Source organism: Castor canadensis, chromosome 11 (assembly GCF_047511655.1).
Source record: "Castor canadensis chromosome 11, mCasCan1.hap1v2, whole genome shotgun sequence".
Classification (NCBI taxonomy): Eukaryota; Metazoa; Chordata; class Mammalia; order Rodentia; family Castoridae; genus Castor; species Castor canadensis.
The window spans coordinates 83,885,111-83,901,376 of NC_133396.1; the positions used below are offsets into that span (position 1 = coordinate 83,885,111).

Below are 16,266 nucleotides of genomic sequence, written 5' to 3' on the forward strand. Positions count from 1 at the left end.
TGGTTAGGACAAGTCCTGCTTCACGGGATTACTCTCAGAACTATGCCCAACACAGGTAACAACCAAATAAATGATATCTGATGCTCTTAATAATACCATAATCATGGTAGTTATTCACATTAATCATATTAATAAGCTCAATCTAGATGTGTATTCCTACTAATACTTCATTTGTCTGGATAAGCCCATCATTCTTTTTTTTTAAGCCCATATTCTTGATTGACAAAATGTTTGAATCTCTTAAGTTTTTAAGGGTAGGAACTTGGTCTTAATTATTTGTGTTTCACCAAACAGAACACAGTGTAATGTCTGACACATAGCAGGTACTCAAAGTTTGCTTTAAAACTGAATAGAGGAAGATGCAGATTAGAGACACCCAGCACTTTCCTGCATCTCCAGATCTGAAACAAAACATCAGGTATGAGGCTATAGGGAAAGTGCAACAATAAGTAGTAGACAGAGACCAGGTGAGACCCAGAAATATTGAACTTTAGATTTGCAAATGAAACAAAGAACCCTAACATGTGGCACTAGACACAGTGGAAGAGAAAGGGGAGAATCCTCTCAGTGGGGCTTTAAGCAAAACAGAAAAGGAAAGACATTGTGAGTTCCACAGGTCATAATCTGACCCTCTACAATGATACAATTTAATGTGAGAGCTCCATGATCTGGGGAGCAAGCTGGAGCAGGAGAAGGGGTCCTGACTGCCCAGTTTGCTCACTGGTGCCATGATGGGAAATCATATTGAGAGGTCTTACAGTCAAATCTTCTGGCTGAGGAGAGCAGAAGTCTCTTCCTTTTTTATATCTCTAAACCCCAAAGGCCTCCCTCTCTCCACTAGCTAAGCAAGCAACCACCCAAAGAATCAGTGTGGGCCCAGCTGTGACTGAGGTGCAGATTCGCCAACATGGTGGAAGTGCAGGCCACCTTGCAGAGGGAATCAAAAGGCACATAGAGCCAGGATCTGCAGATCACCCTATGGCAAAAGGAGCAAGCACAGCTGTGTGTGAATATGATCAGGGTCTCGAGGGGATGGGACAGAGACCAGCAAAGCCAGGGCACGGGGTTCATTTGGTGCAGACTGCTTTGGTCCAAATGCTTTCTCAGAGCCCTATCTGCAAATGGAAGTGGTGCTATGGCCTTTTCCACATCCATGCCACACTGGCAGAGCACCTCTGGTATGAGGGAGCATCCAACCAGGTTCCTCAGGCTCAGTTGGTGGAAGTAGCTTCAGGGCCTGCATTCAGAAAACACTGGCAGGAACTAAGCCTTATAGCAGTCCTAGTGCATGACCCAGGGAAGAAAGGTGAGGTGGGGCTCAGCCAGCAAACAACCCTTATTGGTTGGCATTCAGAGAGAAAATTAAACAATTGGCCCACTGGCCCTCCACACAAATAGACAGCAAAATAATATGCCTGGAAAAAAAAAAACTAAGCATCACCATCATATCTCTATTAACTAGTCTTTTTTATTTACTTATTTTGATTGCTTTGTTTGCTCTGTTTGTTTCATTGGTATTCCCCTCACTATTCTTCGTTATACCTTCCTTCCATATATTTTTCTTCTCTTTCCAAGTATTTTGCTGCTTCTCTCTTTTTTCCTTTTCCTATCTCCGCATTTAATTATTCTATTACTTTTACATTTACTAATTTTTAAATTCCTAGTCTATCCTATAAGTATCCTAGCTCCTTTCTTTTCTGTCTTTATTGAGTATATAACTGATTTTTCCAACTTTTTTGTTTACATTTAAATATCTGGTTTGATTTTGAATTGTGGTAGCTATTATTATTGCAGTCTGCTTCCTCTCCTCTGAGTGGTACTAGGATTGAGACTTCAAGAGATGGCTGCCCACTAAGAAGACCCCCATATAAAACTGGAAATGTTATCCATCCCAACAGATGCACAAATTTCAATGTTGGAACACAAGAATTGTGACCACAATTTTCAAGAACTCAGGGGCACCATCAAGAGATCAAACCTAGAATCCATGGGGTAAGAAGAAGGAACTGAAATAAGAGCTAAAGGCAAAGAGAACCTATTCAATGAAATTGTAGCAGAAAATTTCCCAAATCTAGGGAAAGATGTAGACATACAGGTACAAGGGGCATTTAGAACTTCAAACAGACATAAGTAGTCATTACATTTAAAATGCCAAGTCTGGGGCTGGCAAAGTGGCTCAAGTGGTAAAGCCTCTGTCTAGCAAGCATAAGACCTTAAGTAAACCCAAGTTCTGCCACAAAAATAAAAGCCAGGACTACAGAACAAAGAAAGAATATTGAAAGCTGTAAGAGAGAAGCACTAACTTCTTACAAAGGAAAATTCAGCAGAATTACAACAGAACCCTTAGCAGAAACACCCAAAGTCAAGAAAGCATGATCTGATATATTTTAAGCCCTGAGAGTAAGTAATTGCCAACCAAGGTTACTATTCCCAGCAAAGTTATCCTTTAAAATCAATGGAGAAATAAAGGCCTTCCAAGACAAGTACAAACTAAAGAAATTCAGGATGGCTAAGCCAGCACTGCAGAATATACTTAAAGGAGCACTAGACACAGATGAGGAAAAGATAGCCACATCATGAGAGCTCAGGGAAGAATAAATTTCATGAGAAGAGATAAATAAATGAGAATTAGGAAAGAATCAAACATGTTCAACTTAGCAAACTAGTAACCCTTGAAGTTGAATAAGGAAGAAAGAAAATACTTGCATCAACCTGGGGGAAAAAAACAACAAAATTACAGGAATTGCACATACCTCTCAACAATAACTCTAGATACAAATGGACTTAACTCTCCAATTAAAAGACACAGACTGAGCCAGGCATGATGGCTCATGCCTGTAATCCTAAATACTTAGGAAGGCTGAGTTTAAAAGACTCCATCTCCAAAATAGGACCAGTAAGGTGCAATGGCTCACACCTGTAATCCTAGCTACTCAGGAGGTGGAGATTAGGAGGATCACAGCTCAAAACCAGCCAAGGCAAAAAGTCCACAAGACTCCATCTCAATAAGACCAAGTAAGCCAATTAATAAATGGGCAAATGAATTGAACAGGCAGTTCTCAAAAGAAGTACAAATAGCTAATGAATACATGAAGTAATGTTCAATATTCTTAGCCATAAAGAGAATGCAAATCAAAACTACACTGAGGTTACATCACCCCAGTCAGAATGGCTATCATCAACAAAAAGCAACAAATGCTGGTGAGGATTTGAGAGAAAAGGAACCCTCGCACACTGTTGAAGGGAATGTAAACTAGTGCAGCCATTATTGAAATCTGAATGGAGGTTCCTCAAAAAACTAAAAATAGACCTTTTTTTTTTTTCCTTTTTCTTTTATTATTCATATGTGCATACAAGGCTTGGTTCATTTCTCCCCCCTGCCCCCACCCCCTCCCTTACCATCCACTCCACCCCCTCCCTCTCCCCCCCCTAATACCCAGCAGAAACTATTTTGCCGTTATTTCTAATTTTTAGAGAGAGTATAAGCAATAATAGGAAGGAACAAGGGTTTTTGCTGGTTGAGATAAGGATAGCTATACAGGGAGATGACTCACATTGATTTCCTGTGCGTGGGTGTTACCTTCTAGGTTAATTCTTTTTGATCTAACCTTTTCTCTAGTATCTGTTCCCCTTTTCCTATTGGTCTCAGTTGCTTTTAAGGTATCTGATTTAGTTTCTCTGCGTTAAGGGCAACAAATGCTAGCTAGTTTTTTAGGTGTCTTACCTATCCTCACCCCTTCCTTGTATGCTCTCACTTTTATCATGTGCTCATAGTCCAATCCCCTTGTTGTGTTTGCCCTTGACCTTTCTTATGACCCTGCCATACCACTCTTGAGCATATATCTGAAAGACTGTACATCAGTATACAAAGGGTATACCTGTATACCCATGTTTACTGCAGTACTGTTCACGATAGCCTACCTGCAGAATCAGCCTAGGTGTCTCAAAACTAATGAGTGGATAAAGTAAAGGTAGTATATATATATATATATATATATATATATATATATGCCATAGAGTATTATTCATCCATAAAAAAGAGTGAAATTATGTCATTTGCAGGAAAATGAACAAAACTAGAGAGCATAATATTTATCAAGATAAAGCTCAAAAAGCCAACTATCACATGTTTTGTTCATATGTGGAATCTAGATCTAAAGTGGTTATGATAATAACATTAATAGTGGGATTTGAGTGTACAAGGGGGAATGCTGGGGGAGGAACTGGTGGGAAAGGGAAGGGGGATAAAAGGGAAATAAGAGGATACTAAAGGTAAAAATGATCAAAGTACCATATATAAAAATACATATGTATTGATACATGAAGATAGCATAATGAGACCCACCAAATACAGTTTGGAAAAGGGGGGTAGGATAAGGGTGGGCTAGAAGAATATATTAGAGGGGTGACCTTGTTGAAAGTACACTATACACATCTATGGCATTATCATAATGAAACCCCCTTGTACTATTAATGTATGCTAATAAAAACAGTTTTTAAAAAGCCCTAGAAATCAATAGCATGAAAAAATAAAATATGTATAAACACATGGAGATTAAACAATACACTTAAAATGATCATTGGGTCATTGAAGATATCAGGGGGAAATTTTTAAATTCCTGGAATCAAATGAAAATAAAATACCACAGACTAGAATCTGTGGGATACAGAAAAGGCAGTTCTAAGTAGGAAGTTATGAGTGTTTACATTAAAAAAAAATTAGGTCTCAAATAACCTAATCATGCACTTCAAGTTCACTGAAAAGGATGAGAAAAAAATCCAAAATTAGTAGAAGGAAAGATTAACAATAAACAGCTGAGATGAGATTACTGAAATGGAAACAATATTAAAATAAAAAGACAAATGAAACAAAGAGTTGGTTCTTTCATAATAATGACAAACCATTAGTCAAATATGAAAATTAGATATTAAAGGGGGATGTTAGAACACATGCCATTAAAATTCAGAGGACTAACAGGGAGTATTTTGAAAAATTATATTTCAACAAATTGGAAAAACTAGAAGATATGAATAAATTTCTAGATACATATGACCTACCAAAACTGAATCAAAAGGATATAAAGAAAACCCTTAACAGATCTATAATGAACAATGAGACTGAAGCAATTACAGAGTCTCAACAAAAGCCCAAGACTGGGTGGGTTCAGTGCTGAATTCTACCAGACCTTTAAAGAACTTAAAGTTATGCTCCTCAAACTATTCCTTAAAACACAAGTGGAGGGATCACTTCCAAATTCATTCTAGTACTATCCTAATACCAAAGCCAGAAAGGGACACAAAAAACAAAAAAGGAAAATTATGGGCCCATTTTCTTGATATAAAGAGACACAAAAATCCTTGCAAACCAAATTCAACAACCATGACATGATCTGACATGATTAAGTTGACTTCATACCAGGAATGCAAGGATGGTTCAATTTGGAAATTAATAAACATAACCAGCACATAAATAGAATCTAGAACAAAAATCACATGATCATTTCAATAGATGCAGAAAAGGCATTTGACAAAATTCAACTTTCTTTTGTGATAAAAATCCCTGGAGAAACTAGGAACAGAAGGAAGACACCTCAACATAATAAAGCCTATATATGAGAAACCTATAATCAATATTAACTGGGAAAACTGAAAGCATTTTCTCTAAAATCAGAAATGAGACAAGGGTGTTCACTGTTTGTTTCCATTTTTGTCAATAAGGCAAGACAAAGTAAAATAAATACAAACAGGAAATGAAGTCAAATTATCCGTTTTTTTTTTAATCTTTCAAGGTCAAATTATCCCTGTTTGCAAGTAACATGATTCTATACTTGAGATCCTAAAGAATCCAGCAAAAGACTTAGCTCTGATAAACACTTCCAGCAAATAGCAAGAATACAAAATCAACATATAAAATCAGTACCTTTTCTACACACCAATAGCAAACTCACTGAGAAAGAAGTCAGGAAAACAATCCTATTCCCAATAGCTTTTCAAAAAAAAAAAAAGGAAACTTAGGCATGAATTTAACCAAACACCCTAGTATCATCAAAAAAATTAAAATAAACTTAACCAAAGATATTAAAAACGCTATAATAAAAACTATAAAGCACTAACAAAAGAAATTGTAGAAGATGCTACAAGATGGAAAGAACTTCCATGTTCACAGATAGGCAGAATCAATATTGTGAAAATGAAACAACCAAGATGCCCCACTACTTATGAATGGATCAAGAAAATGTGGTACTTGTACACAATGGAATTTTACTCAGCCATGAAGAAAAATGAAATCTTATCATTTGCAGGTAAATGGATGGAACTAGAGAACATCATTCTGAGTGAGATCAGCCAGGCTCAGAAGACCAAAAATCGTATGTTCTTCTTCATATGCAGACTTTAGATCTAGGGCAAATACAGCAATGTGGTTGGACTTGGATCACATGACAAGGGGAGAGCACATATGGGTAATATAGAAATAGGTAGAAAACCCAAAACATGAAAGCGTTTGATGTCCCCACTCCAGAGGAAACTAATACAGAAACCTTAAAATGACAGGTTATCATGAGCAGAGGATCAGGAACCAGTGTAAAGATCAGTTAGAGTGAATCAACATGGGTCGTTACACATGGGTACATGAAAGCAATAGTAGGAATCTCTCTGTATAGCTATCCTTAACTCAACTAGCAAAAACGCTTTGTCTTTCTTATTGTGCATATGTCTTTTCCTCAACAAAATTAGTGATAAGGGCAGAATGAGACCTGTCTGAAACTGAGCGGGGAGGAGGGGAAGGATGGGGAAAGGGGGTCAGGGTGGAAAAATGACCCAAACAATGTATGCATATCTGAATAAATGAACAACAAAAAATTTTTTTTAAAAAGAGATTTAAAAAAATATTGTGAAAATGGCCAAATTGCCAAAAGCAATCTGCAGATTCAATGCAATCCCCATCAAAATTTTAATGTCATTCTTTACAGAAATAGAGAAGTCAATCCTAAAACTTATATGGAAACACTAAAGCCTCAGAACAGCCAAGGCAATCCTGAAGGGAAAAAAGAGCAGTACTGGAGGTATCACAGCATCCATTTCAAACTGTACTACAGAGCCATAGTAACAAAAACAGCATGGTACTGGCACAAAAACAGACACATAGACCAATGGGATAGAATAGGAGACTGGAAAATAAACCCATGCAGCTACAGCCATCTGATTCTTGACAAAAATACCAAAAACATACATTGGAAAAAACATAGATAGCCTCTTTAGCAAGTGGTGTTGAGAAATCTGGATGTCGACATGTAGAAGACTAAAACTAGATCCCTACCTCTCACCCTGTATAAAAACCAACTCAAAATGGATCAAAGACTGTAATGTAAGACCTGAAACTTTGCAGCTGCTAGAAAGACTTTAAGATGTAGGCACAGGCAATGACTTTCTAAATAGGACTTCAATAGCTTGAGAAGTAACAGCAGAATTGACAAATGGATGAATTAAATTAAAAGGCTTCTATACAACAAAAGAAAAAATCAACGCCTACATAATGGGAGAAAAGCTGTGCCAGATATTCATTGTCAGGGGATTAATATACAGAACATATAAAGAACTCAAAAAACTAAACACCAAAGAATAATCCAATTAATAACTGGGAAAATGAAGAGACACTTTTCAAATGAAGAAGTACAAATAGCCAATAAATACATGAAAAAAATGTTCAACATCTTTAGCCATGAGGAAAATGTAAATCAAAACTACATTGAGATTCCATGTCATGTAGTCAGAATGGCAATCATTAAGAAAGAAAACAAATGTTGACGATGTAGAAGGGCAGGGAATGGGGGAGAAGAGCCCTTATATGCTCTTTTTGGGAATGTAAATTAGCGTATCCATTTTGGAAATCAGTATGAATGCTCCTCAAATAATAAAACTACTGCCAGGCACCAGTGGTCCATGCCTATAATCCTAGCTTCTCAGGAGGCAGAGATTAAGAGGATTGTGGTTCGAAGCCCACCCAGGCAAATAGTTTGTGAGACCCTATCTCAAAAAAAACCCTTCCCAAAAAAGAGCTGGTGGAGTGGCTCAAGGTGTAGGCCCTGAGTTCAAGCCCTAGTACCACAAAAAATAAATAAATAAAACTAGCATATAATCCAGCTATATTGCTTTCTAAATATACACCCAAATAATCAAAGCTTACTGTAGAGATACCCACACACCCATGTTTATAGCTACACTATTCATATGCACAATAGCCAAGTCATGGGATCACCCTAGGTGCCCATCTGTGGATGAATGGATAAAATGTGATATAAATACACAATTGAGTCAGGCACTGGTAATTCATGCCTGTAATCCTAGCTACTCATGAGGCAGAGATCAGAACGATCGCAGTTCAAATCCAGCCCAGGCAAAGAGTTTGAGAGAGCTATCTTGAAAAAACTCATCACATACAATAAAAGGGGCTAGTGTAGTAGCTCAAGGTGTAGGCCCTGAGTTGAAAACCCAGTACCACAGAATAAATAAATAACCACAACTGAGTTTTATTCAGGCATTAAAAAACAAAATTATGGATTTTTTGCAGGAAACTGGATGGAAATAGAGAGCATCGTGTTAAGTGAAATAAGCCAGTCTCACCAAAACAAGTATCACATTTTCTCTCATATGTGTCATTTAGGGAGGGAAGTAACAGGACATGAAATTAACTGAAAGGGAGACTATTAGGGATGTGGAAGGGAAAAATAGGGGTAGATAAGGAAGGCTAATAATGATGAAAATACATTATATGCAAGTATGGAAATGTCATAATGAAACCAGGTACTCTATATGATTAACATGCTAATAAAATACATAACCTGAAAACAATTAACAAAAAGAATAAATCCTTTAAAAATTCTTTCTTAGTAAAAACAACTCATACATAACTATTAACAGTAAGTCAAACAGTACAAAATTATAAAAGTAAAAATTCAAAATTCCCACCAACAGCTGCCACAACACTAAATTTCAACTCACCAAAGAAATCAATGTTACTAGCTTGAGATTCCATCAGTGTATATACAAACTACACTACATAGTTTAGTTTTTTATATACTTATGATAGTATTAATTAAATGTATATGGCCTTTTATAATAGATTATTCTAAAACTTGCTTCTTTTACTTATCATAGCCATCTTTCCATGTACATAGGTCTACAACTTTCTTTCAAATGACTGCTTAGTATACTTGTTAGGATAACTATAACTTATTTTCTTACTGATGAATGGTTAAGGTTATTTAAATTTTTGAACTCATAAGCAATGCTGAAATTAATATCCATATCCTTATTTACTTGTATGGTATTTCTCAGAAAATGGTCTTGCCAGTGGAATGCTTGGTCAAATACAAATGTAAAATACAGGCTCTCCTCAATTCATGGTTGAGTTACATCCCAATAAACCATGAGTGCAGGGTGGCAGAATGGCTCAAGTGGTAGAATGCTTGCCTAGCAAGCATAGCAAGCATGAGGAGTTCAAAGCCCAGTACCTCCTCTACCCCACCCCCCAAAAAAGAACAATATTGAGAATAAACCATGGGTACATTCAATACACACAACCTTGGGAACTTCATAGCTTAGCAACATAGCTGAGACTCACTACTACTGCACATATTAAGTGTTGTACTGTATATCACTAGCCCAAGAAAAAAACAAAACTCAAAACTCTCCCACACATAAAAGCTTTCTTTCCAAAATACTTTCTGCCAGGTATTGAGGGGGTGGGGGGGAGAGGGAGGGGGCAGAGTGGGTGGTAAGGGAGGGGGTGGGGGCATGGGGGAGAAATGACCCAAGCCTTGTATGCACATATGAATAATAAAACAATAAAAAAATTTAAAAAAATAAAATGACTACTACTTTAAAAAAAAAAAAGCTTCCTTTCATGTTGTGGTTAAAAGGGCCTCCTACCTTCAATATTATAAAGATACTCATTTTATACCCATTCTAATTTCTTATATTTATAATTTCATGGGGTTTACATTTAAATATTTAATTTTGTTAGATTCACTTTTTATGTAATCTTTTTATGCATTAGAGTTCCAATTTTTTAATCAATTTGATATATAGATACATAGATATATAGGAGTCTTTCTGAACTTTCTCTCTCTCTCTCTCTCTCTCTCTCTATATATATATATATATATATTTTTTTTTTTTTTTTTTCCCTCTTTGGGCAGTACTGGAGTTTTGAATGTAGGGCCTCCACAGGTGTTCTACCACTTGGAGTCATGACTCCAGCCCCGTTGGATGGCACGTGTGCACCACCACACCCAGCTTACTAACTGATATAAGGTCTAACTAACTTTTTGCCTGGGCTGGTCTTGAACTGTGATCCTACTGATCTCCACCTTCCCAAATAGCTGGGATTATAAGTGTGAGCCACCATACCTTATGGACAAGTTATTTCTTCTTTTAAAGTATTTTATTAGGTGGCCATGGGTGGCTGTTGAATCAATCAAACTGGACCAATGTTTTAATTTCTTATGGGCCATAATTCACTGTCAGTGCCTACAAGTCTCAAGCATCAGAACAGACAACCAACAGGTAAAAATGTTAGAAATATCAAATATTATGGGACTTTGCTATTACCTTAAAGTATACTGTCATGTTCCACAGGCTGCCACATTTCAGTTCACTTACCATAGAACCAGAGTGTGATACCCAGTGACCTCAATATGGTTACATTAGATGAAAGAGTAAGAACCACCCTTTCTAGTTCATTATTAGTATATATTAAAGTTGAACCAAGACAACAGAAAAAGAATTACTGCTCATACTTTATAGATTCTAGTGAAAAAAAAAAGAGCTCTGAATTGTACAATAGCTAGGTGCCAAATAGAGAAAAGAAACAAAATTTTAACTTTCTATTTTAAGGCCCATGAAAGCTACATCACTCACCAATAAATATATACCATCTTTCTTTTCTCACCTTTTACCTATATTATTAAAAAAGGTAAAATGAAGCTTTAGTCAATAATGAAGTTTGAATTGTGAATCCAGATGAACAAACCTTTAGGGCCAACTCATATGTGGCAGAACTCCAAATATCTCTTTCTTCCATTAACTGTCTAATATCATTCTCCATCCTTCCTCTTTGTAATGAATATAAGTCATGGTATTCTTCAACAATTCTAAAGAAAAATTAATGAACAGCTATATAATAAACATATTTTTAAAGAACTTTGTTATAAAACAGGCAATTTGTTCCTTTAACACTCATCATGGGCTGGAGGAGTGGTTCAAGTGGTAGAGTGCCTGCCTAGCAAGTATGAGGCCCTGAGTTCAAACCCTAATACTCCCAAAAGAAAAAAAAACTAACTTTGGATTTTATGGGGATGAATTCAACTATAATATATTGTTTTGTAAATGTCACAATGTACACCCAGTACAACAATAATATAAGAAAAAAAGAAAAGAATGTCATCCCTTACCTGAAATAAACAACAAAAAACTCATCATAAGGTAATTATGGTATAATTGTAAAACAGAAGAAAAATAGTCACATTTCATTTTTAAGTCTTACAAAGGTCATAATAAGTTAAAAGTCCACTATCATGTTCCCTACGGTATATACTTTTCATCTTATTCTTTTCTTTATCTAATCACTAGAGTTTTCAAAGATACTCCAGTGGTATAATAGCACTATATGTAATTGACAGTTTTAGAATGTAAGTAACAGTAATGCATCAGTTTTACTGTTAAGCTTCTTTTCTCATAGACTTAGATTCTTCAAAATTCTTAAAGCCCAATGACTATGAGCCACTAAATGTTTAAATTATAATGAATACAATATTTTTTTTAAAATCCCTTCCAGCAACCCAAAAGCTCAGGTATTACTAAGTACCTCTTAGAGAATGGAGAGGCAGTACTGGAGGGATGAAACTTAGAAGACTAAGTTTAGAATAGTTGTCTAGAAAGACATGAAGAATAAATCAGCTACAGAACACAGGCAAAAAATGAATAAGGTGTCCACTCTCATTCTAGTAAATAAAATAGAATAAAAGTAAGAATACAGTTTTAATTTAAATTTTGTGTACATTTGAGTTTTTTGCATTTAATTGTTCAATCATTTCAACATTTTTTTAAAGCATAGGAATAAGTTGGATTAAAAGAAACATAAAACAAGATGCCATGTGTGGTCCTAGACTCGACACTGGTTGAGACAACTCAACTATAAGACATTTTGGAAAGAACAGGGAAAATCTGAATATAATTTTTGTAATTTATGAGAACAAAACAGAAATTCTTGACTGGAAAAAACCGGTTATAAAATAGTACATACAATACAATTCTATCTTTAAAAATACATACACATATGCACAGAAGAATACACACTAAAGTATTTTCAGTAGTAATCTATGAGCCATGAGATTGTGATTTTTTTCTTCATTTATGTATTTTTTAAAATTTTATAAATATATGTACTACTTTTGTCATATCAACTAAACAAAAAATTTAAATGTAATAAGATATATCCTTTGATAGATACAAGAGCCTCTGTAATCAGAATTTTAACAAAAAATGAAATAGAACAGGGTGGGAAAACTTAAAACCTGTGGGTCAAATCATCCTACCTTTTATACTCTTACAAAGTTGATAAGCTAAGACTTTTATATTTTTAGCTTTTTACATTTTTAGTTTTCATATATACATATGTATACATACACAAATATATATTTGCTTTGTTTTGTTGAGGCTAGGTCTTACAATAAATATAGCCTAGCTGGCTTTGAACTCACTATGTATCCCAGGCTGGCCTTGAATGTGCAATCCGTTTGTCTCAGCCCCCTAAGAGCTGGGATTCAATATAACTCGATACAAAAAAAGAGACAGGTGCATTCTTGGCATTGTTTATATTTTTCATGGTTAAAAAATCAACAGAATAATTTTTCATGACAAATGAAAATTTTATGAAATTCAAATTTTAGTGTCAATAAATAATTCTTTATGGGGACACAGCTATTTTCACATATTATATTTGGTTACTTTTGCACACAGTGTTGCACTGCTGTGGCACATGTCACAAAGGCAGACAATTAAGTCAGAAACTGTATCTCACTACCTAGTCCTCTGTAGAAAATGACTAACCCCCCATGACAAACAATACAAACATGAAGACTGATGGGAACTGTCTCTTCTGCAGCCTAAGCTGCAGCTGGTTTCACTCCTTGCAAACAAAACCCACCATTCCTTATCTCCCACCCCCCTTCCTTTACCCGCCCCTAGACCTTGCTTCAGCAGCCAGTCTCATCCTCTGCTGATCAAAGCTCACTGTCCTTATCTCCTGCCACCTCCCTTTGCCTGCCCAGAGACCTTGCTCCTGCAGCTGATCTCATCCCTTACAAATCAAAGCCCACTGTTCCTTATCCCCCACCCCCTCTCTTTGTCCGTCCCTTGCCCTTGCTTTCTCCCAAATGCTACTTAAGGCCAGACCCACCGAGAAAAACTGCTGTGCCATTTTTCTTTTCCTTTTCTCGGCCAGCCACCCTGCTTATTAAACTTTTGGACAGGAGATAACTCTCGTGAGCCTCCTTTGTGTGTGATGTGTGGCATTTTCCTATCAAAGACTATAGTAAATTTAGACTATCTAAAAAAAAGTTAGATGCATCTATATCATGGATTAGGAAAATGCAATTAACAAAAACCAAATACCTTTTCATACTTGGCAGATTGTTAAAATATATGGGCAAAAGAGAACGCTCATATTCTGATACAAACACTTTGGAACATTTTTGGCAACATCCAGCAAGGGTAAGGCTACTCAGATCCTCTGACCCTGTAATTCCACTACTGGGTTTGCACCTGGCAAACACTTACATGAGAAGACACTTACAAGGTGCATCATACAATGACAGCTAGAAGAGGGGTAAATGTAAGGAACTTAGCCCAGAGCCCGACGTGTAGCACATGCTCAATGAATGTTAGCAACTGTTATTTTACTATTATTCACTGAAAAATCCTTTCCTGATGAGGAATGGACACATAAATTATTACTTAATCATGTGATTTAATGTTATATATATATCAGTAAAAATGAATTATTCTTTATGCATCATAATGGACAGTTCTCAAAAACATGGTGTTTAGTTGTAAAAGTTACGTATTTAAAATATGTGAAACAGCTGGGTACTGTGGCTCACGCCTGTAATCCTAGCTACTCAGGAGACAAAGCTCAGGAGGATCAAGGTTCAAAGACAGCCCAGACAAATAGTTCACCAGACCCTATCTTGAAAAATCTCATCACACAAAAGGGGCTGGTGAAGTGGTTCAAGATGTAGGCCCAGAGTTCAAACAAAACCCAGTACCATGATAAATAAATAAATAAATAAATACAATATATTGGGTTTTGATATACAAATAGTAAAATATAAAAACATAGACAGGAAAGTTACATAATAACTGCTGACTAGTAAAAAACCCTGGAGAGGAAAGAAGGATAACCCGGGCTGGGGTGTAGCTCAGTGGCAGAGCATTTGCCTAGCATGTATATGTAAGACCCTGGGTTCTACTGCCAGTATCACAAAAACAAACAAAAACCCAAAACACTTCAAGCCAAACATGGTGGCACAAACCTGTATGTCTGGCACTTGGGAGGTGAAGGCAGGAGTTAAGACCAGCATGAACTGCAGAACAAGGCTCTCTCTCAAAAACAAAGTTATAAGGCAAGTATGACATAATAGGGAGTTGGTAATTCAAGACGGAAAGTGCATAAGTGTTCATTGTAATGCTGTATTTTTCTGAATGTTTGAAATATTTCATGACATAAAATTTTACAAAAAAGGAACTAGGATAAAAATATCTCATGCTGTTAATATCCACTGAGTAGATGTCAAGACACTATTCTAAGGGCTTTATCTTATATCCTTTTTAATCCTCATGATAATCCTAAAAGGTAGAGAATATTATAACCCCAATTTTACATATGGGCAAACCAAAGCCCAGAAAAGTTAAGTGACTTTCCCAAAGTTTCACAGCAAGCACTGCAGTTCTAGAGTTTGTGCTATCCACACTGCCTCTCTATACTCTCTCCTAGAAAACCAGGAAACTTAATTCAGCAAGATGATTGATGCTGAAATCAGCAACATGTTTTGTTTTCTTTCCACCCAGAATGAGAAACTAACCAAACTCAGATAAAGTAAGCAAGATGTGTTTTTAGAGTTCAAGAACTGAGAATCATGTACATTGTTTCAGAAGCTATGTAAGTTTCTCCCCTTCCCCTTATTTATAAAGATGAACATCAAGCAACTCACTTGGCATTCTTTTCAGCATCTAAAAGAGCCTGTGCCAAATCCTTTTGGGCTCTTTCTGCTTCCTTGGTTAATTTCATATCATGTGCCCGAACCAGACAAAGTTCCCTGAAATAAAGCAAAGAAATTTCAAACATATTTGGAGACTCAAAAAGTTTACACTCAGGCATGTTCTCAGTTACCACGTGTACCTCCCTTCCCCTCGTCAACCAAATCAAGACATGTAACCCACCTTACAGATGGAATCTTGCCAGATCTGGCAATGGAATTGGTCTGACAGGAAATGGCAAAGGTGATAGACATCCTCTGGGATAGATGCTGGCAGCCAAGTCCACCATGTGACTCCACCAAACTCTCATCTGCACACCCTGTTCTCTTTATTCTTACCCTTAATCATCTTGCCAAAAGGTTAGATGATTACTAACTGTGATTGCAAAATAATACTCATTTTCTTTAGGATTTGAAATTTAACATCCATATCGTGGCACTAGCTGGGGCACCAGTGACTCACGCCTGTAATCCTAGCTACTCAGGAGGCTGAGATCAGGAGGATCACGGTTCAAAGCCAGATTGGGCAAACAGTTCTCTAATAAACCCATCACAAAAAAATACTGGTGGAGTGTCTCAAGCGGTACAGCACCTGCCTAGCAAGTGTGAGGCCCTGAGTTCAAACCCCAGTGCTACCCCCCAAAAAATTATATTTGTGTGTGTGTACATGCATGTATATAGATAGATAGATATAGATAAATAGATAAAGATATATCATGGAACTGCTCTGTAAACTCAATGAAAATAAACATGTATCCTGGAAGCAAGAGCAACAGGCAACAGTCTTTCCCTCTCAAAAGCAGACAGAGCCTTAGTTTCTTGGTTTTGCGTTAAATCGAGTACCCCTTTCTCTGCATATGTAGCTGTAATATCCAGTTCTTCCAATTCTCTTGCCAAACACAAAAGAAAACAAGAGTCTTCACCTTGAACCACTGCTCTTTCCATGAAA

The 16,266-nt window shown here is 36.5% G+C and overlaps 1 protein-coding gene across 1 annotated transcript in view; it reads right to left on the reverse strand.

The window, feature by feature from the left end:
• Axdnd1 (axonemal dynein light chain domain containing 1) overlaps positions 1 to 16,266 on the reverse strand; it is a 128,703-nt gene that overhangs the window by 60,160 nt on the left and 52,277 nt on the right. Inside the window, exons 10-11 of the mRNA XM_074047346.1 lie at positions 15,273 to 15,377; positions 11,033 to 11,153 (exon numbers count right to left, since the gene is read on the reverse strand). Coding sequence (XP_073903447.1) covers positions 11,033 to 11,153; positions 15,273 to 15,377 — 226 coding nt within the window. The remainder of the gene's footprint in view (positions 1 to 11,032; positions 11,154 to 15,272; positions 15,378 to 16,266) is intronic.